This window comes from Anomalospiza imberbis, chromosome 23 (assembly GCF_031753505.1).
Source record: "Anomalospiza imberbis isolate Cuckoo-Finch-1a 21T00152 chromosome 23, ASM3175350v1, whole genome shotgun sequence".
Taxonomy (NCBI): domain Eukaryota; kingdom Metazoa; phylum Chordata; class Aves; order Passeriformes; family Viduidae; genus Anomalospiza; species Anomalospiza imberbis.
This window is the reverse complement of record NC_089703.1, coordinates 1,519,637-1,536,976: the sequence shown is the minus strand read 5'-3', so window position 1 is coordinate 1,536,976 and position 17,340 is coordinate 1,519,637. Positions and strand designations below refer to the sequence as shown.

The 17,340-nt window shown below is 54.8% G+C and overlaps 1 protein-coding gene across 1 annotated transcript in view; it reads left to right on the top strand.

The window, feature by feature from the left end:
* The window catches only part of PAX7 (paired box 7), a 113,913-nt gene that overhangs the window by 63,367 nt on the left and 33,206 nt on the right, over positions 1 to 17,340 (top strand). The window contains 2 exon segments of the mRNA XM_068171777.1: positions 4,406 to 4,571; positions 5,498 to 5,691. Coding sequence (XP_068027878.1) covers positions 4,406 to 4,571; positions 5,498 to 5,691 — 360 coding nt within the window.

The window sequence follows — 17,340 nt, the reverse complement described above, 5'->3', positions numbered from 1 at the left end:
CTTGGGGAGGTCAGGAATCGCTGGGGTGGCTTTGACATTCCTGGGGTTCTGTTTCTTTTCTCTCTCCATGCCTGGGTTTGGATCTTGGCGATGGTTTTGCTTCAAGTGTTGGAATTTGATGTGCTGATCTCTGCACTGGGATCTTGAACTTTTTGGGGTGGGAGCTCTTCCAGCCCCAGCCCTTTCCTCTGCAAAGAAAGGTTTATTCCTCTCCTCGTCCTCTGCAAAGAGAAGATTCCTCTCCTTTTCCTCTGCAAAGAAAGGTTTATTTCTCTATTTTCCTCTGCAAAGACAAGGTTTATGTCTCTCCTTTTTCTCTTCAAGGACAAGGTTTATTCCTCTCTTTTCCTCTGCAAGGAGGTTCCTTTCTCTCCTTTTCCTCTGCAAAGTTTGTTTCTCTCCTTCTCCTCTTCAAAGAGGTTTCTTTTTCTCCATTTCCTCTGCAAAGACAAGGTTTATTTCTCTCCTTTTCCTCTGCAGAGACAGGGTTTATTTCTCTCCGTTTCCTCTGCAAGGAGAAGGTTTATTCCTCTCCTTTTCCTCTACAAAGACAAGGTTTATTCCTCTCCTTTTCCCCTTCAAAGAGGTTTCTTTCTCTCCTTTTCCTCTGCAAAGACAAGGTTTATCTCTCTCCTTAAGCACCAGAAATGCCCAAGCTGTGGGAGTGGAAGGGAGTGACAGGACAGAGCAGTCCCACAGCCCCAGTTCCAGACTGGAATTTGCACCCGTGCAGGACGAACAACGTCCCGGGGGATCCTCTTTGCATGACCAGGGCACACAGAAGGTTATTTAGGTTATTTCTTTATTCCTTTGTGCTGCTCCCCGCTCCCAGAACCTTCCATGGACAGGGCTGGATGAATGCAAAGTGCTCAGGGTCCATTCAGGGCTCTCCCCTCAGCCCTGTCCCAGATTTGGGTGCCAGGAGCCGCGGCCCCGCTGGCCCCGGTGGCTCGGAGCTCAGGGGATGTGAGGTGACCCATTTCTGTCACCCTGCTGAGGGCTCGGTGCCAAGGACCTGCCAGGGCCCCACAAACCTCCCAGACCTCACTGGCACCGGGGCCACGGGGGGAACGGGGGTTTCTGGTGCTCGTGGCATAAAAACCAGCGGGAAACCAGGGCCTGGCCAGGCCTGGGCCCTGCGGAGCCACCACGGCCCCTGGGAGCGGGGCTTGGTCAGACAGACCCCAGAGCACCCCGGGAATGGGGAACGCCAGAGCGACCCCACAGAAACCCCAGAGCACCCCAGGAAGGGGGACTAGATCCAGAAACCCCAGAGCAACCCCAGGAACAGGGAACAGATCCAGGGAACCCCAGAGTTACCCTAGAGCAACCCCAGAGCAACCCCAGGAATGGGAAAGAGATCCAGAAACCCCAAAGCAACCCCAGAGCAACACCAGAGCAACCCCAGAGCAACCCCAGAGCAACTCCAGAGCAACCCCAGGAACAGGGAACAGATCCAGGGAAACCCAGAGCAACCCCAGAGCAAACCCAGGAACAGGGAACAGATCCAGGGAACCACAGAATGACCCCACAGCAAACCCAGAGCACCCCAGGAATGGGGAATAGATCCAGAAACCCCAGCGCAACTCCAGGAACAGGGAACAGATCCAGGGAACCACAGAATGACCCCACAGCAAACCCAGAGCACCCCAGGAATGGGGAATAGATCCAGAAACCCCAGCGCAACTCCAGGAACAGGGAACAGATCCAGGGAACCCCAGAGTTACCCTAGAGCAACCCCAGGAATGGGGAACAGATCCAGGGAACCCCAGAAACAGGGAGCAGCCTCAGAGTGATCCCAGAGCAACCCCAGGAACAGGGAACAGATCCAGGGAAACCCAGAGCGACCCCACAGCAAGCCCAGAGCAACCCCAGGAATGGGGAACAGATCCAGGGAACCTCAGAGCAACCCCAGAGCAACCCCACAAATGGAGAGCAGATCCAGGGAACCCCAGAGCAGCCCCAGCGTGACCCCACAAACGGGGAGCAGATCCAGAGGACCCAAGAGCAACTCCAGAACGACCCCACAAACAGGGTTTGATCAAAAGGCCCCCACAGCACCCCAGAAATGGGGAACAGATCCAGGAACCCCAAACCAACCCCGAGGGGAAGCTCAGGGGACCCTTCCCAGCCGGCACGAAGGGGAGGCAGAACCCCCTGACTGAAAATTGCCTTTTCCAGTGGGAAAAACACCCAGGAATGGGGAATCATTTATAGGGAACTCGACAGAAAGGTGCCCAGTTTGAGATTGGGATCCTGTTTGGGGCTTGTGGGACCACGGTTCTGCGGTGTCTGGGAAGGGAGTTTGGGGTTGGTTCTGCAGGATCTGGGGAAAGGAGATTGGGGTTGGCTCCTCAGGATTTGGGGAAGGGATTTGGGGTTTTTTTCAGTAGGATTTGGGGGAGTTTGGGGTTGGTTCTGCAGGATTTGTGGAAGTTTGGGGTTGGCTCTGCACCATTTGGAGAAGAGAGTTTGGGGTTGGTTCTGCAGAATTTGGAGAAGGGAGTTTGGGGTTGGCCCCCAAGGTGTGGAAGCCCTTTTGTAAGCCCAGCTCCTGCTCTGAGGCTGAGCAGCTTGGGAGCCTGATGGAGGGGGGAGTTTCCCCCACTCCTGATTTTTGCTCCGTTTTTTCCCATTGCTGTGAAATTCAATCATGTTTTGCAGCTCTCGAGGCCTCCCAAAGCCCAGCAGCTGCGTTCTCATCTGGCTTGAAAGCTTATCCTCATGAACCCCAAACAGAACCAGGCCTGAGAGCCCTCTGTGGTGACACGGAGCAAAGCCAGCCCGGGAGACAGCTTGGGCAGCCCTTTTTACCCTTCAGAAGGAGATTTTCCCTGATAAAACACTTGGGAATCTCTTTTTACCCTGCAGAAAGGAGATTTCCCCTGATAAAACACTTGGGAATCTATTTTTACCCTGTAGAAAGGAGACTTCCACCGATAAAACACTCATGGATCTCTTTTTGCCCTACAGAAATGGGATTTCCCCCAGTAAAACACACTGGGGCAGCCATACCCCTAGGAGCACATCCCATAAATCGGGGCTGTGACAGGTGTGACAGGCACAGCTCGGGTGTCACCTGTGGGGCTCTTCCAGTCCCACAGGTATGGCTGGCACAGCTCAGGTGTCACGTGCAGGGTGTTTCCTGTCCCCCAGGTGTGACAGGCACAGCTCAGGTGTGACCCACGGGGTGTTCTCTGTCCCCCAGGTGTGACAAGAATTGCTCAGGTGTCACCCATTGGGTGTTCTCTGTCACTCAGGTGTGACAGGCACAGCTCAGGTGTGACCCACGGGGTGTTCTCTGTCCCCCAGGTGTGACAGGCACAGCTCAGGTGTGACCCACGGGGTGTTCTCTGTCCCCCAGGTGTGACAGGCACAGCTCAGGTGTGACCCACGGGGTGTTCTCTGTCCCCCAGGTGTGACAGGCATTGCTCAGGTGTCACCCATTGGGTGTTCTCTGTCACTCAGGTGTGACAGGAACAGCTCAGGTGTGACCCACAGGGTGTTCTCTGTCCCCCAGGTGTGACAGGCATTGCTCAGGTGTCACCCATTGGGTGTTCTCTGTCACTCAGGTGTGACAGGAACAGCTCAGGTGTGACCCACAGGGTGTTCTCTGTCCCCCAGGTGTGACAGGCACAGCTCAGGTGTGACCCACGGGGTGTTCTCTGTCCCCCAGGTGTGACAAGAATTGCTCAGGTGTCACCCACGGGGTGTTCTCTGTCCCCCAGGTGTGACAGGCATTGCTCAGGTGTCACCCATTGGGTGTTCTCTGTCACTCAGGTGTGACAGGAACAGCTCAGGTGTGACCCACAGGGTGTTCTCTGTCCCCCAGGTGTGACAGGCACAGCTCAGGTGTGACCCACGGGGTGTTCTCTGTCCCCCAGGTGTGACAGGAATTGCTCAGGTGTCACCCATTGGGTGTTCTCTGTCCCCCAGGTGTGACAGGCATTGCTCAGGTGTCACCTGCAGGGTGTTCTCTGTCCCTCAGCTGTGACAGGCATTGCTCAGGTGTCACCTGCAGGGTGTTCTCTGTCCCCCAGCTGTGACAGGCACAGCTCGGGTGTCACTTATGGGGCTTTTCTTGTTCTCCAGGTGTGACAGGCACAGCTCAAGGTGTCACCCATGGGGTGCTCTCTGTCTCCCAGGTGTGACAGGCACAGCTCGGGTGTCACTTATGGGGCTTTTCCCGTCACTCAGGTGTGACAGGCATAGCTCAGGTGTCACCTGGGGGCTTTTCTTGTTCTCCAGGTGTGACAGGCATTGCTCAGGTGTCACCTGCAGGGTGTTTCCTGTCCCCCAGGTGTGACAGGCATTGCTCAGGTGTCACGCACTGGGTGTTCTCTGTCACTCAGGTGTGACAGGCATTGCTCAGGTGTCACCCACGGGGTGTTCTCTGTCCCCCCAGGTGTGGTTCAGCAACCGGCGGGCACGCTGGCGCAAGCAGGCAGGAGCCAACCAGCTGGCGGCCTTCAACCACCTGCTGCCGGGGGGCTTCCCACCCACGGGCATGCCGGCGCTGCCCCCGTACCAGCTGCCCGACTCCTCGTACCCCAGCACCACCATCTCCCAAGGTGAGCCCTGCTGCCCTTCCCCGCCTCCCCTCCCCGGCCTGGGCCTGCTGAGGGCTTTGGGGTCCTGGCCCAACCATCCCGGGATTCTCTGGCTGGGCCCTTCTGCTCCGCCACACCCTGCGGCAGCGGGGAGGCTCTAATGGTCTTCGTTTAGTTGGAAGAATTGGGGTTTTTTACTCAAGTCAATGGAAATTCTTCCCTTTTCCCCTCCATCCCACAACCCTTCTGCTGCGTCCTGTGGCTGGCGTTTTGGACATGGAGCACATCCCAGTAAATTGGGGGTTGTGTGAGATTTACCTCATTGTGGGTCAATCTCCATTCCGGGGTTCAGCAGCAGGAATATTCCAGTGGAAGGAATATTGCTCATTCCAGCAGCCTCATTTGCCCTCATTGTGGGTCAATCTCCATTCCAGGGTTCAGCAGAGAAAATATTCCAGTGGAAGGAATATTATTAATTCATTAGTTACCTTGTAAATTGGGGGTTGTGTGGGATTTACCTCATTGTGGGTAAATCTCTGTTCCAGGGTTTAGCAGCAGGAATATTCCAGTGGAAGGAATATTGTTCATTCCAGCTGCTTTTGGCTTTAACCAAGGAATTTGTGGCTTTTCTGGGGGGGAAAATTAAGTGAAACCCCAGAGGTTCCCCCCAGCTTCGCCAAGCGTGGAGCGGCTGGGTCCCAGGATGGCCAAGCTGCCATTCCTGGGTTTCCCGGGGGTTTCCGGGGGTTTCCCAGGTGTGTCCCAAAGGTTTCCAGGGGGTCTCCCAGGGTCATCCCAGGTGTGTCCCAGGGGTCTCCCAGGTGTGTTCTGGAAGTTTCCCAGGTGTGTCCCAGGGGTCTCCCGGGGGTTTCCCGGTGGTGTCCTGGGGGTGTTCCGGGGGTATCCCGGGGGGATCCCAGCCCTTTGGTGTCCCTGTGTCCCCGCAGACGGCAGCAGCACCGTGCACCGGCCACAGCCGCTGCCGCCCTCCACCATGCACCAGGGCGGCCTGGCCGCTGCTGCCGACTCCAGCTCTGCCTACGGCGCCCGGCACAGCTTCTCCAGCTACTCCGAGAGCTTCATGAATGCCGCAGCCCCCGCCAACCACATGAACCCTGTCAGCAATGGCCTCTCCCCGCAGGTGGGTGCCCGTTTCCAGCCTTCTCTGGGCTCCGGGAGCGCGGACGCCTCTGGGACATCGCGGCAAGCTGGCATCGTGGAGTGACCGCGCTGGCTGGGGCTGGGGCTGGGGTTGGGGTTGGGGTTGGGGTTGGGGTTGGGGTGGGGTTTGCTGTTCTGGTGGTTGTTGTTGTCAGGAATTCCTGCCAGGAGAGCAATTAGTTCGTTGGTTAATGAGCAGCAGCTCTGTCCTGAGCCCAGCGCTGGTCATTCCCACAGCCGGGTTGGGGTGAGGGGATCCCCAACACCTGGAGCACCCCCACAAACCATCCTGGAGCAGGGGGGCCCCTCTGGTGCTGGGTGTGACCCCAAGGACTGCACACCTGAGGGTGGGCTCCACAGCTCATCCCAGGTGGCTCATTTAGGCACAACCTGGAGCTCCTCCAGGCCTGGCTGGACCACAGAGCTGAGCTCAGAGATGGAGATTTGGGGTTTAATTTGGGGAAACTCGTGCAGACAATCCTGCTGATCCCGCACGAGGCGTGGCTGAGCTGTGGAGGAGGAAAGGAGTTCCCAAGCTCACCTTTGATTTTGAGTGGAACTGAAAATGAGCAGCCAGGACTTGTCCTTCTCCTCAGGGACACCAAATCCCGTTTTTTCCACTCCCAGTCCCTCATGGGATATGGAGTTGTGTGAAGGGCAGCAGTTGTTTCAGGGGGATCAGTTTTTTTAGGATGGAAAACCAAAATAATTTGGAATGAGGAGGAGAAGCAAGGTGGGCACCTGGAATGGAAAAGCTGCCAAGGTTTGGAGAGGAGTCCAACCAACAGGGACACCAGGGGGGTGTGGAGGTTGAGGCCCAGCAGCCTGGGTGTGGAAACAAACACGGAGTGTTGGTGCAAAGAGGGAAACTCCGCAGCTGCTCTGGAATGGGACAAACCCCCCACGTCTGGCTTGGAATGGGAAAACCTTACAATGTGACTGGCACGGGGCTGGATGGGAAAATATTAAAATATTGACTGGCACGGGGCTGGATGTGAAAATACTGAAATGTGACTGGATGAGAAAATATTGAAATATTGGCTGGCACGGGGCAGAATGGGAAAATATTGAAATATTGGCTGGCACAAGGCAGAATGAGAAAATATTAAAATATTGTCTGGCATGGGGCTGGATGAGAAAATATTAAAATATTGACTGGCACATGGCTGGATGGGAAAATACTGAAATATTGACCGGCATGGGGCTGGACAGGAAAATACTGAAATGTGACTGGCATGAGGAAGAATGGGAAAATATTGAAATATTGTCTAGCACAAGGCAGAATGGAAAAATACTGAAATGTGACTTGCACGGGGCTGGATGGGAAAATATTAAAATATTGACTGGCATGGCTCTGGATGGGAAAATATTAAAATGACTGGCATGCCTCTGGATGGGAAAATATTAAAATATTGACTGGCATGGGGCTGAATAGGAAAATATTAAAATATTGACTGGCATGGGGCTGGATGGGAAAATATTAAAATATTGACTGGCACGGGGATGGATATTGCTCCAAACAAGGAAATTTGTGGGGGAATGGGCAGATATTCCTCTGACAAGGGATTTCTGAGAGCACTGCGCTCAGGCTCAGAGGATACAGCCTGGGATTCAAAGGCAGGCCTGGGTTAGCTGGGCCAGGGCCCGGGATTAGCTCAGATGATCCCAAGTGCAATTTATCCCCACGGAATAAGGCAGGGATGAGATGGCTGGGATGAGCCCCAGGCACAGAGAAGGCCATCCTGCAATTTCCATTTCCCTTCATCCTCTCCTGCCCAGTCCCGCGGAATCAGGGGCTCCTTGAAAGGACCAGACCGAGGCTTTTCCTCTGCTTATCCCAATCCCAAATTCCCCTGCCCCCAGGCTCAGGCTGGGGACAGATATCCCTGAGCCCATAAGCCTTTTGTATGGGGAAGAGAGGATCCTTTATCTGGCAGGCCTGAAGAAAAGAGAGCTTTGCACCCCCAGGAAGGGGAGATTCCCATTTTCCCGACGCTTTTAATCATGTGAGGTCCAAGATATCGGTGTGGAAATTCGTCTGTTCCCTTTGTGTGCCGAGAGCCTAACCCAGGTTATTTCCTGACTGCTTTGCATTCCCTGATCAAAAATTCCGGCCTTTCCAAGCCCTCTGCTGTTCCTAGTGGAAGGCGATGAGAAATGCTCCCAGCGGGATGAAGAGCTCCTGGATTTGTCCTGTTTTAGGGGAGTTTTGGGGGGGTCTCTTTATGGGGTGTTCTGTAATTTATTAATTGTGCTGAGCACAGTCTGGCATTCTGGGGAGATCCCAGGAAAATTCCACCCTCAGCTGCCCGAGGTTCTTCTGCAGGGGGAAGGACGGCCAGAGGGAAAGAGGGGGTGCAGGAACAGGGAGAGAAAGAGTTCAAGTGGGAAACAGGGAGCCCAGGAAGGGGGAAAGAGGGGGTTCAGGAGAGGAGAAAAAAAGGGGGAGTTCAGGGGGTGGAAAAAAGGGGGTTCCGGAGGGGGGAAAGAAAGAGTTCAGGTGGGAAAGAGGGAGGCCAGGAAGGGGGAAAAGGGGGTTCAGGAGATGGGAAAGAAAGAGGGGGTTCAGGACGTTGGAAAGAGGGGATTCAGGAGGTGGAAAAGAGGGAGCTCAGGAGGTGAGAAAGAGAGGATTCAACAATGAGGGAAAGAGGGGGTTCAGGAGGTTGGAAAGAGGGGGTTCAGAGCCGGGAAAGAAAGAGTTCAGGTGGGAAAGAGGGAGGCCAGGAGGGGGGAAAAGGGAGTTCAGGAGATGGGAAAGAAAGAGGGTGTTCAGGAGGTTGGAAAGAGGGGGTTCAGGGCTGGGAAAGAAAGAGGGGGTTCAGGAGAGGGGAAGCAGGGACCTCAGAAGCGGGGAAAGAGGGGGTTCAGGAGGTGGGAAAGAAGGAGCTCAAGAGGTGGGAAAGAGGGGATTCAGGAAGGGGGGAAAAGGGTGTTCAAGGGGTGGGAAAAGCCACACTGGGAGCTGAGGGTGATGGTGATTTGTCCCTGGCCGGGTTTCTTGTTCCCCCATGGCGGCAGCAGCAGCAGGAGGAGATTTCTTGGCACTTCAGACAAGGAGAGGGGGCCGGGAGCTCCCAGCTCTTGCTCCCTATCCGGTTACCCCAGGATTGGGTGTCCCAGCCGGAATCCACGGGCTCTGCTGGCAGCTGGAGTCCGGGAGGAGAAGCATGGCATTCCCGTTCCCAGAGAGAAAAAGGGGATTTGGTGTGGCCACGGTGACATTCCTGTGCCCAAAGAGAAAATGGGGATTTGGAGTGGCCACTGTGGTGTTCTTGTTCCCAAACAGAAAATCGGAATTTGGGATGGCCACTGTGGTGTTCTTGTTCCCAAACAGAAAATCGGGATTTGGGATGGCCACTGTGGTGTTCCTGTTCCCAAACAGAAAATGGGGATTTAGTGTGGCCACTGCATTGTTCCTATTCCCAAAGAGAAAATGGGGTTTTGGGATGGCCGACATGGTGTTCCCATTCCCAAACAGAAAACAGGGATTTGGGTGTTCCCATTCCCAAACAGAAAACGGGGATATTGGATGGCCATCATGGTGTTCCCGTTCACAAAGAGAAAACGGGGATTTGGGCTTTCCTATTCCCAAACAGAAAATGGGGATTTGGTGTGGCCACTGTGACATTCCTGTTCCCAAAGAGAAAACAGGGATTTGGAGTGGCCACCGTGGTATTCCTGTTCCCAAACAGAAAATGGAAATTTGGGTGTTCCCATTCCCAAAGAGAAAATGGGGTTTTGGGATGGCAAACATGGTGTTCCCATTCCCAAACAGAAAACAGGGATTTGGCATGGCCATCATGGTGTTCCCATTCCCAAACAGAAAACGGGCATTTGGGATGGACACTGTGACATTCCCATTCCCAAACAGAAAATGGGGATTTGGGATGGCCACTGTGGTTCCCATTCCCAAACAGAAAACAGGGATTTGGGCGTTCCCATTCCTAAACAGGGATTTGGGATGGTCACTGCGGGTTTATCCCCCGGCCGTGCTCCCTCTCTGGGGCAGAGCTCTGCCCAAAGCTCACGTGGGATTTGTTTAGGCCCCGTTTTTCAGCCGCACAAAGCCCGGCTCAGCTGCTGGAGCCTCCCGGCTTTCCCAGGCTGTCCCGCTCAATCCCAGAGGTTAGCTGGGAATTTTAGCTCCCATGACTTCATCCCGGGTAAAGTGTCACAAAACCCCAATGGATTTTGTGACACTTCACCCCAAAACACCAGCTCAGCTGGGCTGAGGTCGTGGGGGAGTTAAGCCCAGCTGGAAATTAAGCCTGACCCAGCTCCTTGTCCAGCCCCCATTTCTCACTTCCAGCCCTGGAATGGGAAGAGAAGCAAAGTAAAACCTTGTGTGTTGAGATAAGGAGAGTTCAGTAATTGAGAATGAAGTAAATACAGTGATAATTATAATAAGTATAATTATTATAATAATATAAAAATATATATTAAAAATATTAATAATTATAATGCTGATAATAGTAGTTATTATTATATTAATAACAATATATAAATATGTGCATTTATTATATTTATTTATTATACTTATTTAATTTATTTTTATTTATATTTCTTATATAGATTATGTAGTAATAATAATAATAATAATAATAATAATAATAATAATAAATAGTAATAAATTTAAAAGGGAAAACCAAGTGCTGCTCACTGCAGTTGTTGGCCAATGCCAGACCCCCCCTTCCCAACCCCTTCCCAGTAACTGTCCCTGTTCGTACCCTGGGAATGGGGACATTCCATGGTGGGGAACGTCCCTTTGTCCCAGCTCTGCCCCCTCCCCGTTCCCTTTGGGACCCTCCCTAGTGACAGAACAGGAGACAAGGAGGGAAAAACATTCCTTGAGTGAGGATGGGATAAACAGGACTTGGTAACCACCAACCCACCAGGCTGTGTTCAACACCGTTCCCATCCCAAATCCCAAAATCTGGGAGGGAATTTTCCCTTCCCAAACTGTGACCGGGAGAGAATCCCAAAGGATTAAAGCAGGATCCAGAATGGGGGCTCAGGTCCTGCCCCTTCCAGGACCTCTGGGATGGAGCAGGGACTGGGGATGGACCTGGGGTTGTTCTGTCCCCAGCCCAGCTGAGCTGGCCCAGAGCTGTCCTCAGCCCAGAGCTGTCCCCAGCCAGGTTGGGCTGGCCTAGAGCTGTTCCCAGCCTAACTAGACTGGCCCAGAGCTGTCCCCAGCCTAACTAGAATGGCCCAGAGCTGTCCCCAGCCAGGTTGGGCGGGCCCAGAGCTGTCCCCAGCCCAGAGATGTCCCCAGCCTAACTAGACTGGCCCAGAGCTGTTCCCAGCCCAGCTGGGCTGGCCCAGAGCTGTCCCCAGCCTAACTAGACTGGCCCAGAGCTGTCCCCAGCCCAGCTGGGCTGGCCCAGAGCTGTCCCCAGCCTAACTAGACTGGCCCAGAGCTGTCCCCAGCCCAGCTGGGCTGGCCCAGAGCTGTCCCCAGCCAGGCTGGGCGGGCCCAGAGCTGTCCCCAGCCCAGAGATGTCCTCAGCCTAACTAGACTGGCCCAGAGCTGTTCCCAGCCTAACTAGACTGGCCCAGAGCTGTCCCCAGCCCAGCCCAGAGCTGTCCCCAGCCCAGCCCAGAGCTGTGCCCAGCCCAGCCAGGCTGGCCCAGAGCTGTCCCCAGGCTGGCACTGAGGGCTCTCTGGAAGCCCTGGAGCTGCAGAGCTCCCAGGAACGTTAAACACAAGGAGGGAGGAGCCCCATGACCAGAGTGGGGCCCCTGGAGCTTCGGCCTCGTCCTTCCTCCCCGAGGGGGCTGGAAACCAAGCCTGTGCCTGCCCGGGATCCCATGAACACACCGCAAATATTCCCAAATTTCCACCCCACAGGAATCATCCCCGGCTATTTGGGAATCCCCACCAAGCCCCAGGAGAGCAAGGCCAGGCCCCGAGACACCCTGAGCCAGGCCTAGGCCAGGAAAACAAACCCAACCCCCAGCTGGAGCTCAAACCCAGCTCAACCTAAGCCACGCCTGGCCTAGAATTGGCCCTCCCTGAGCTGGGATTAGGTCTGGGACAAACCAAATCCCAATCAATCCTAGAATCATCCCATGGAATTTGGCCTGGGAGGGACCTTAAGGCTCTGCTGATCCCAACCCCATTCCACTAGGCCAGGGTGCTCCAAACCCCATCCAGCCTGGCTTTAAGCTCGGTTTTAAGTCCAGTTCTGTCTCAATCAGGATGCTCCAGCCCTTCAGGAGCTGTGTGTGCTGCACTGGGTGCTGAGGGGGGAATTAGGGAATGAAACTGAGTATTAAAGGACAGAAGTGGCTTTGGCTGGTGCTGGGAGATCCCCTGAAGCAGCAAAGAAATCAATTTTTTTCTGTATTTCTGCTGCTTTTCATCCCCAGCCTCCTCTGCCATGTCCTTTCTGCCTTTTCTAGGTCTCTGTGGGTTTTTGGAGGGTTTGTTTTGTGGGGGTTGTTTTGGAGGATTTGTTTTGGGGGATTGGCTTTAGAGGTTTGTTTTAGAGGGTTTGTTAAAGGGTTTGTTGGGGGCTTTGTTGGAGGGTTTGTTTTGGGGGCTTGTTTTGGAGGGTTTGTTGCAGGGTTTGTTGCAGGGTTTGTTTTGGAGTGTTTGTTTTGGGGGGTTTGTTGCAGGGTTTGTTTTAGAGGGTTTGTTACAGGGTTTGTTGCAGGGTTTGTTGCGGGGTTTGTTTTAGAGGGTTTGTTGCAGGGTTTGTTTTAGAGGGTTTGTTGCAGGGTTTGTTTTAGAGGGTTTGTTACAGGGTTTGTTGCAGGGTTTGTTGCGGGGTTTGTTTTAGAGGGTTTGTTGCAGGGTTTGTTGCGGGGTTTGTCTTAGAGGGTTTGTTTTAGAGGGTTTGTTGCACCGTTTCACCTCCTACAATTCCTGCTGCTGTTTGAGATCCGCTCCCGGCCCTAAATCCGTGTGCCCATTCCCTGCAGCACATCAGGGTCTCCAAGCCCTTCTCCAGAGCCAAAAAAAGCTCAGCTTGGTGCAGGTGGGGCTGGGGAACAGCTCATAATGTGCTTAAGAGGCAGCAGTTCCAGAACTTGTCATTCCTGAGAGCTCGGGAGCTCCGAACAGCCCGGGGGATCTGCAGGGATTGGGACAATTCCAGAAGCACAAAGAGCCAAGAGAAACTTGTCCACCTGCTCTGAGCTGTGCTTTCATTTGCTCAGGGCTTGCAGTGGCTTTGGCTTTGTGCTCCCTGAGTGAATTCATTCCCAAGGTCTGGAGCTTGGGATTCCCAGCCCCAGGTTTGGATCCCTCGTGGCTCTGGGAATTCCTTCCCTGATTTCCAGGGATCCTCCTGGCCCTGGGAATTCCTTCCCTGATTTCCAGGGATCCTCCTGGCCCTGGGAATTCCTTCCCTCAGTTCCGGGCATCTCTCCTGGCTCTGGGAATCCCTTCCCTGATTTCCACAGATCCCTCCTGGCTCTGGAAATGCATTTCCTCGGTTCCAGGGATCTCTCCTGGCCCCGGGAATTCCTTCCCTGATTTCCAGGGAATCCCTTCCCTGATTTCCAGGGATCCCTCCTGGCTCTGAGAATCCCTTCCCTGATTTCCAGGGATCCTCCTGGCTCTGTAGAGGCCGTGCTGTCTCCCTTCCCTCAGTGCCACCAATCCCTTTCTCCGTCTGGTGCCTTTTTTTTCCCCGTTTTTTTATTTTTTGTCGGAGACACTGTGCCTGTAATAAGCATTCAAAATGAGTCTTGCTGGGCCAGGAGAAAGGGGAGGGGAAGAAAGAAGGGGAGGAGAGGATGAGATTTGGGGGGGGGGGGTGGGGAGGGGGGGAAGGGGGAAAAGGAGGAGGGGGTTTAAATAGCAAAGAATTAGAAAAAAAAATCTGATGCAAATCACTGGTAGAGAGAAAATTATGTGCAATTACCCGAGCGATACTGGGCAGCCGTGCCCACCCCAACCAACAAGATCTCATTAACAAGCAGAAAATAAGATTGAAATGGTGTGTAAAAGAGCTGAAAAATGAATTTGAATGCTGCATTTGTCCACAATTACCCCCTCGTTCACACATATTTTATTGCAATTTTTTTATTATTCTTAATCTTTCCATCCCTCAAAGCAGATTGGGAACATCCTGGCATTACAGTTGCTGAGGGAGGAAGCATTAAGGATTCCCCGTTTCCCTGAAAGGAGACCCTTCTCCCGCTCGAATTTTCCGGGCTCGGTTTTGGCCGGATCAGGATTCATTTCCCGGCTTAGCCGGGTGTAGGGCCGCGCTCCTCGCTCATCCCTTAACTCCCCACACCGGGACCTTCCCTTCCCCTCTCTCCTTGCCCCTCCAGGCTTCTCCTCCCGCGCATCCCCGGCATTCCCGTTTCTCCAGAGGATCCTGATCTCTCCTCCGTGCCCTTCCCGAGCGTCCCCCGCATCCCTCACGCCGCGCTTCTTCCCTTGGAGCGGCCAGAACGCGGGATTCCCGCAAAATCCGCCTCCTTGCCTCGGGATTCCCGCAAAATCCGCCTCCTTCCCTCGGGATTCCCGCAAAATCCGCCTCCTTCCCTCGGGATTCCCGCAAAATCCGCCTCCTTCCCTCGGGATTCCCGCAAAATCCGCCTCCTTCCCTCGGGATTCCCGCAAAATCCGCCTCCTTCCCTCGGGATTCCCGCAAAATCTGCCTCCTTCCCTCGGGATTCCCGCAAAATCCGCCTCCTTGCCTCGGGATTCCTGCAAAATCCGCCTCCTTCCCTCGCCGGGGCTTGGGAAAGGGACACGGCAGCTCCAGGTTCCTCTGGGAAAAGCGGCTCCACCTTGGCTTGGTCTCCCTAAACTTTTAACCTGCACATGGCTGGCTTTCCACGAAAGTTTCTGGCATTTTTTTGGGATATATTTCACCGAACAAAGCCCATCTGCTCTTGTCAGTTTGACGCCTCTGCTGCCGGCACCGGGAGCAGGGGAGAAGGGAACATTCTTCCCGTGTGAAAACAGATCCGTCCTTATTTGCCTGATTCCCGGTGACTCCGGCTCCGAGGAGGATGGGAAGGGGGAATTCATATCCCAGGGGCCTCTCCGCTCTGAGGTTCTGTGGGTTCCCTCGATCGATTGGGGTGCTCTGATCCCGCTGGAAACCCATCGGGAACAAAAAAAGGCAGGATTTCATTCCCTTAACCCGAATTTTGTGTTCGTCCCTGTGTGATTCCCACTCCGGAGGCTGTTCCCTCTGAGAGAGGAAAGTGTTGGGAACAGGGAAGGATTTGGGATTTCCACTCTGGAGGTTGTTCCCTGCGTGTTTTACTGAACGAGGAAAACATTGGGAACACAGAAGGATTTGGGATTCCCATTCCAGAGGTTGTTCCTTCTGAGAGAGGAAAATATTGGGAACACGGCTCCAGAGGTTGTTCCTTCTGAGACAGGAAAATGTTGGGAACGGGGAAGGATTTGGGATTTCCACTCTGGAGGTTGTTCCCTGCGTGTTTTACTGAACGAGGAAAACATTGGGAACACGGAAGGATTTGGGATTCCCACTCAGGAGGTTTCTCCCTGAATGTGTTACTGATAGGAAAACATTGGGAACACGGAAAGATTTGTGATTCCCATTCCAGAGATTGTTCCCTCTTTGTGTTACTGAGACATGAAAACATCGGGAACACGGAAAGATTTGTGATTCCCATTCCAGAGATTGTTCCCTCTTTGTGTTACTGAGACAGGAAAACATCGGGAACACGGAAGGATTTGTGATTCCCACTCTGGCGGTTTCTCCCTGTGTGTGTCACTGAGACAGGAAAACACTGGGAGCACGGAAGGATTTGGGATTCCCATTCTAGAGACTGTTCTCTGAGTGTGTCACTGAGACAGGAAAATGTTGGGAACACGGAAGGATTTGGGATTTCCACTCTGGAGGTTGTTCCCTGCGTGTGTTACTGAGACAGGAAAATACTGGGAACACGGAAGGATTTGGGAACAGTCGATTCCCGAGGCTGGAATCCCATGGGAATTTTGGCGCTGCCTTTGGTGGGCCCTGGATCGGCCCCCAAGGCACTGCAAGCTCAGGGAGCAGCAGGACACAAACTGGGGAGGAAAAAGGAAGAAATAGGAGAAGAAACGTGGGGAATAAACGTTTCCTCCTTCTCCTCCTTCCCTCCATCGCCAGGAGCGATGGCAGCGGGAAGGAGAAGCGCTGGAGGTGGGGGTGGGGGGTGGGTGTGGAGGTGCCTGAAATGCCCCCAGATGTTGAATTTAGGGGCTGAGACACAGAAATCTGTCCCCAAAATCTTCAAATCCCCGTCCCCGGGCAGAGCCGGCCGGAGCAGGGTGGGTGGAACGGGAATTCCCGAATTCCTGCCGCAATCCGACCAGGACTGGCGAGGCTTTACCTCCCCTCCTCCGGGTCCTGGCTGTTCCCCGCTCCAGGGAGGGGACAGGGACTCGGCCAGGAGGATCCCAGCGCTGGTTACCGAGGGAGCTCGGGCAGGGCACAGGGGGAAAATGAGCCATCAGCAATTAACGCCGCGCATGGAGGGAAAATGAGCCATCAGCAATTAACGCCGCGCATGGAGGGAAAATGAGCCATCAGCAATTAACGGCGCAGCCGCTGCCCGGCGTTTCCGGCCACGTCCGTGCCGCGATGTCCCAGGGAGCCGGGATCGCGGGGGAAAGGTGGCCCCGGAGCGGGGGGAACGAGATGGAGGCGACGCTTAAAAGCGAGGAATGCAATGAAAGGAATAAATGATTGGGACTGGGAGGCGGGGTGCGCATTCCCGGGGCGCGCGTTCCGGCTGTGCCTGCTCAATCCAGCTGTGCTCCAGCTGTGCCCCGCCTGGGGAGAGCCGTCCCGGGCAGGGAAAACGCACAGCGGTGCGTTCTGCCGCGGGTCGGGACCCAGCCCCTCGCGCCCCTCGCTGTTTGCCCCTCGCAGGGCTGCTGGGGTGAATTCCAGAGGTGCCGCGCTGCGAGAGGAGCCGGGATGGGCAGCGCAGGCGGGCGCGGGGCTCTCCTGGCCAGATTCCAGCTCGGGGGTCTCTGCCCGGGGAGGATGGACAGGGGCCGTGAGTCCCCTCGGTGTGCGCAGCTCTGCCGGGGGTGTCTGAGAGGGGCAGGACTCCGTGGGCTGGGGTTTCCTTTTGCTTCCCATCCTTCCCTGGTTTCCAGGGATCTCTCCTGGCTCTGGGAATCCCTTCCCTGATTTCCAGGGATCCTCCTGGCTCTGCAGAGGCCGCGCTGTCTCCCTTCCCTCAGTGCCCCCAATCCCTTTCTCCATCTGGTGCCCTTTTTTCCCGTGCGCTAAGGAAGAGGGAAACTCCCGTTCCCTCCCGTCCCAGCTGGGATCCCCGTTGGAGAGGCTGCAGCACAGGGAGGACTTTGGGGGCTGTGCCCACCCCTGGAGCATCCCGGGGAGCTGCTCAGGAGGGCTGTGCAGTCCCAGAGCCTCAGGAGAGGTTGAGATGAATCCCAAAAGGATGCTGGGCTGAGCTTTGGTGTGATGTGGGGGAGAGCTTAGGGTCGCGTCAGCTTCCAGAGCATCCGGAGCGACTCTCCCACCGCCCCAAGGGTGGAGCAGGAGCAGGGAATGGCTCTGCAGGGTGGGCTTGGAGAGTTTGGGGTGCCGGGGAATGGCTCTGCAGGGTGGGCTGGGAGAGTTTGGGGTGCTGGGGTTGGGCAGGAGCAGGGAATGGCTCTGCTGCG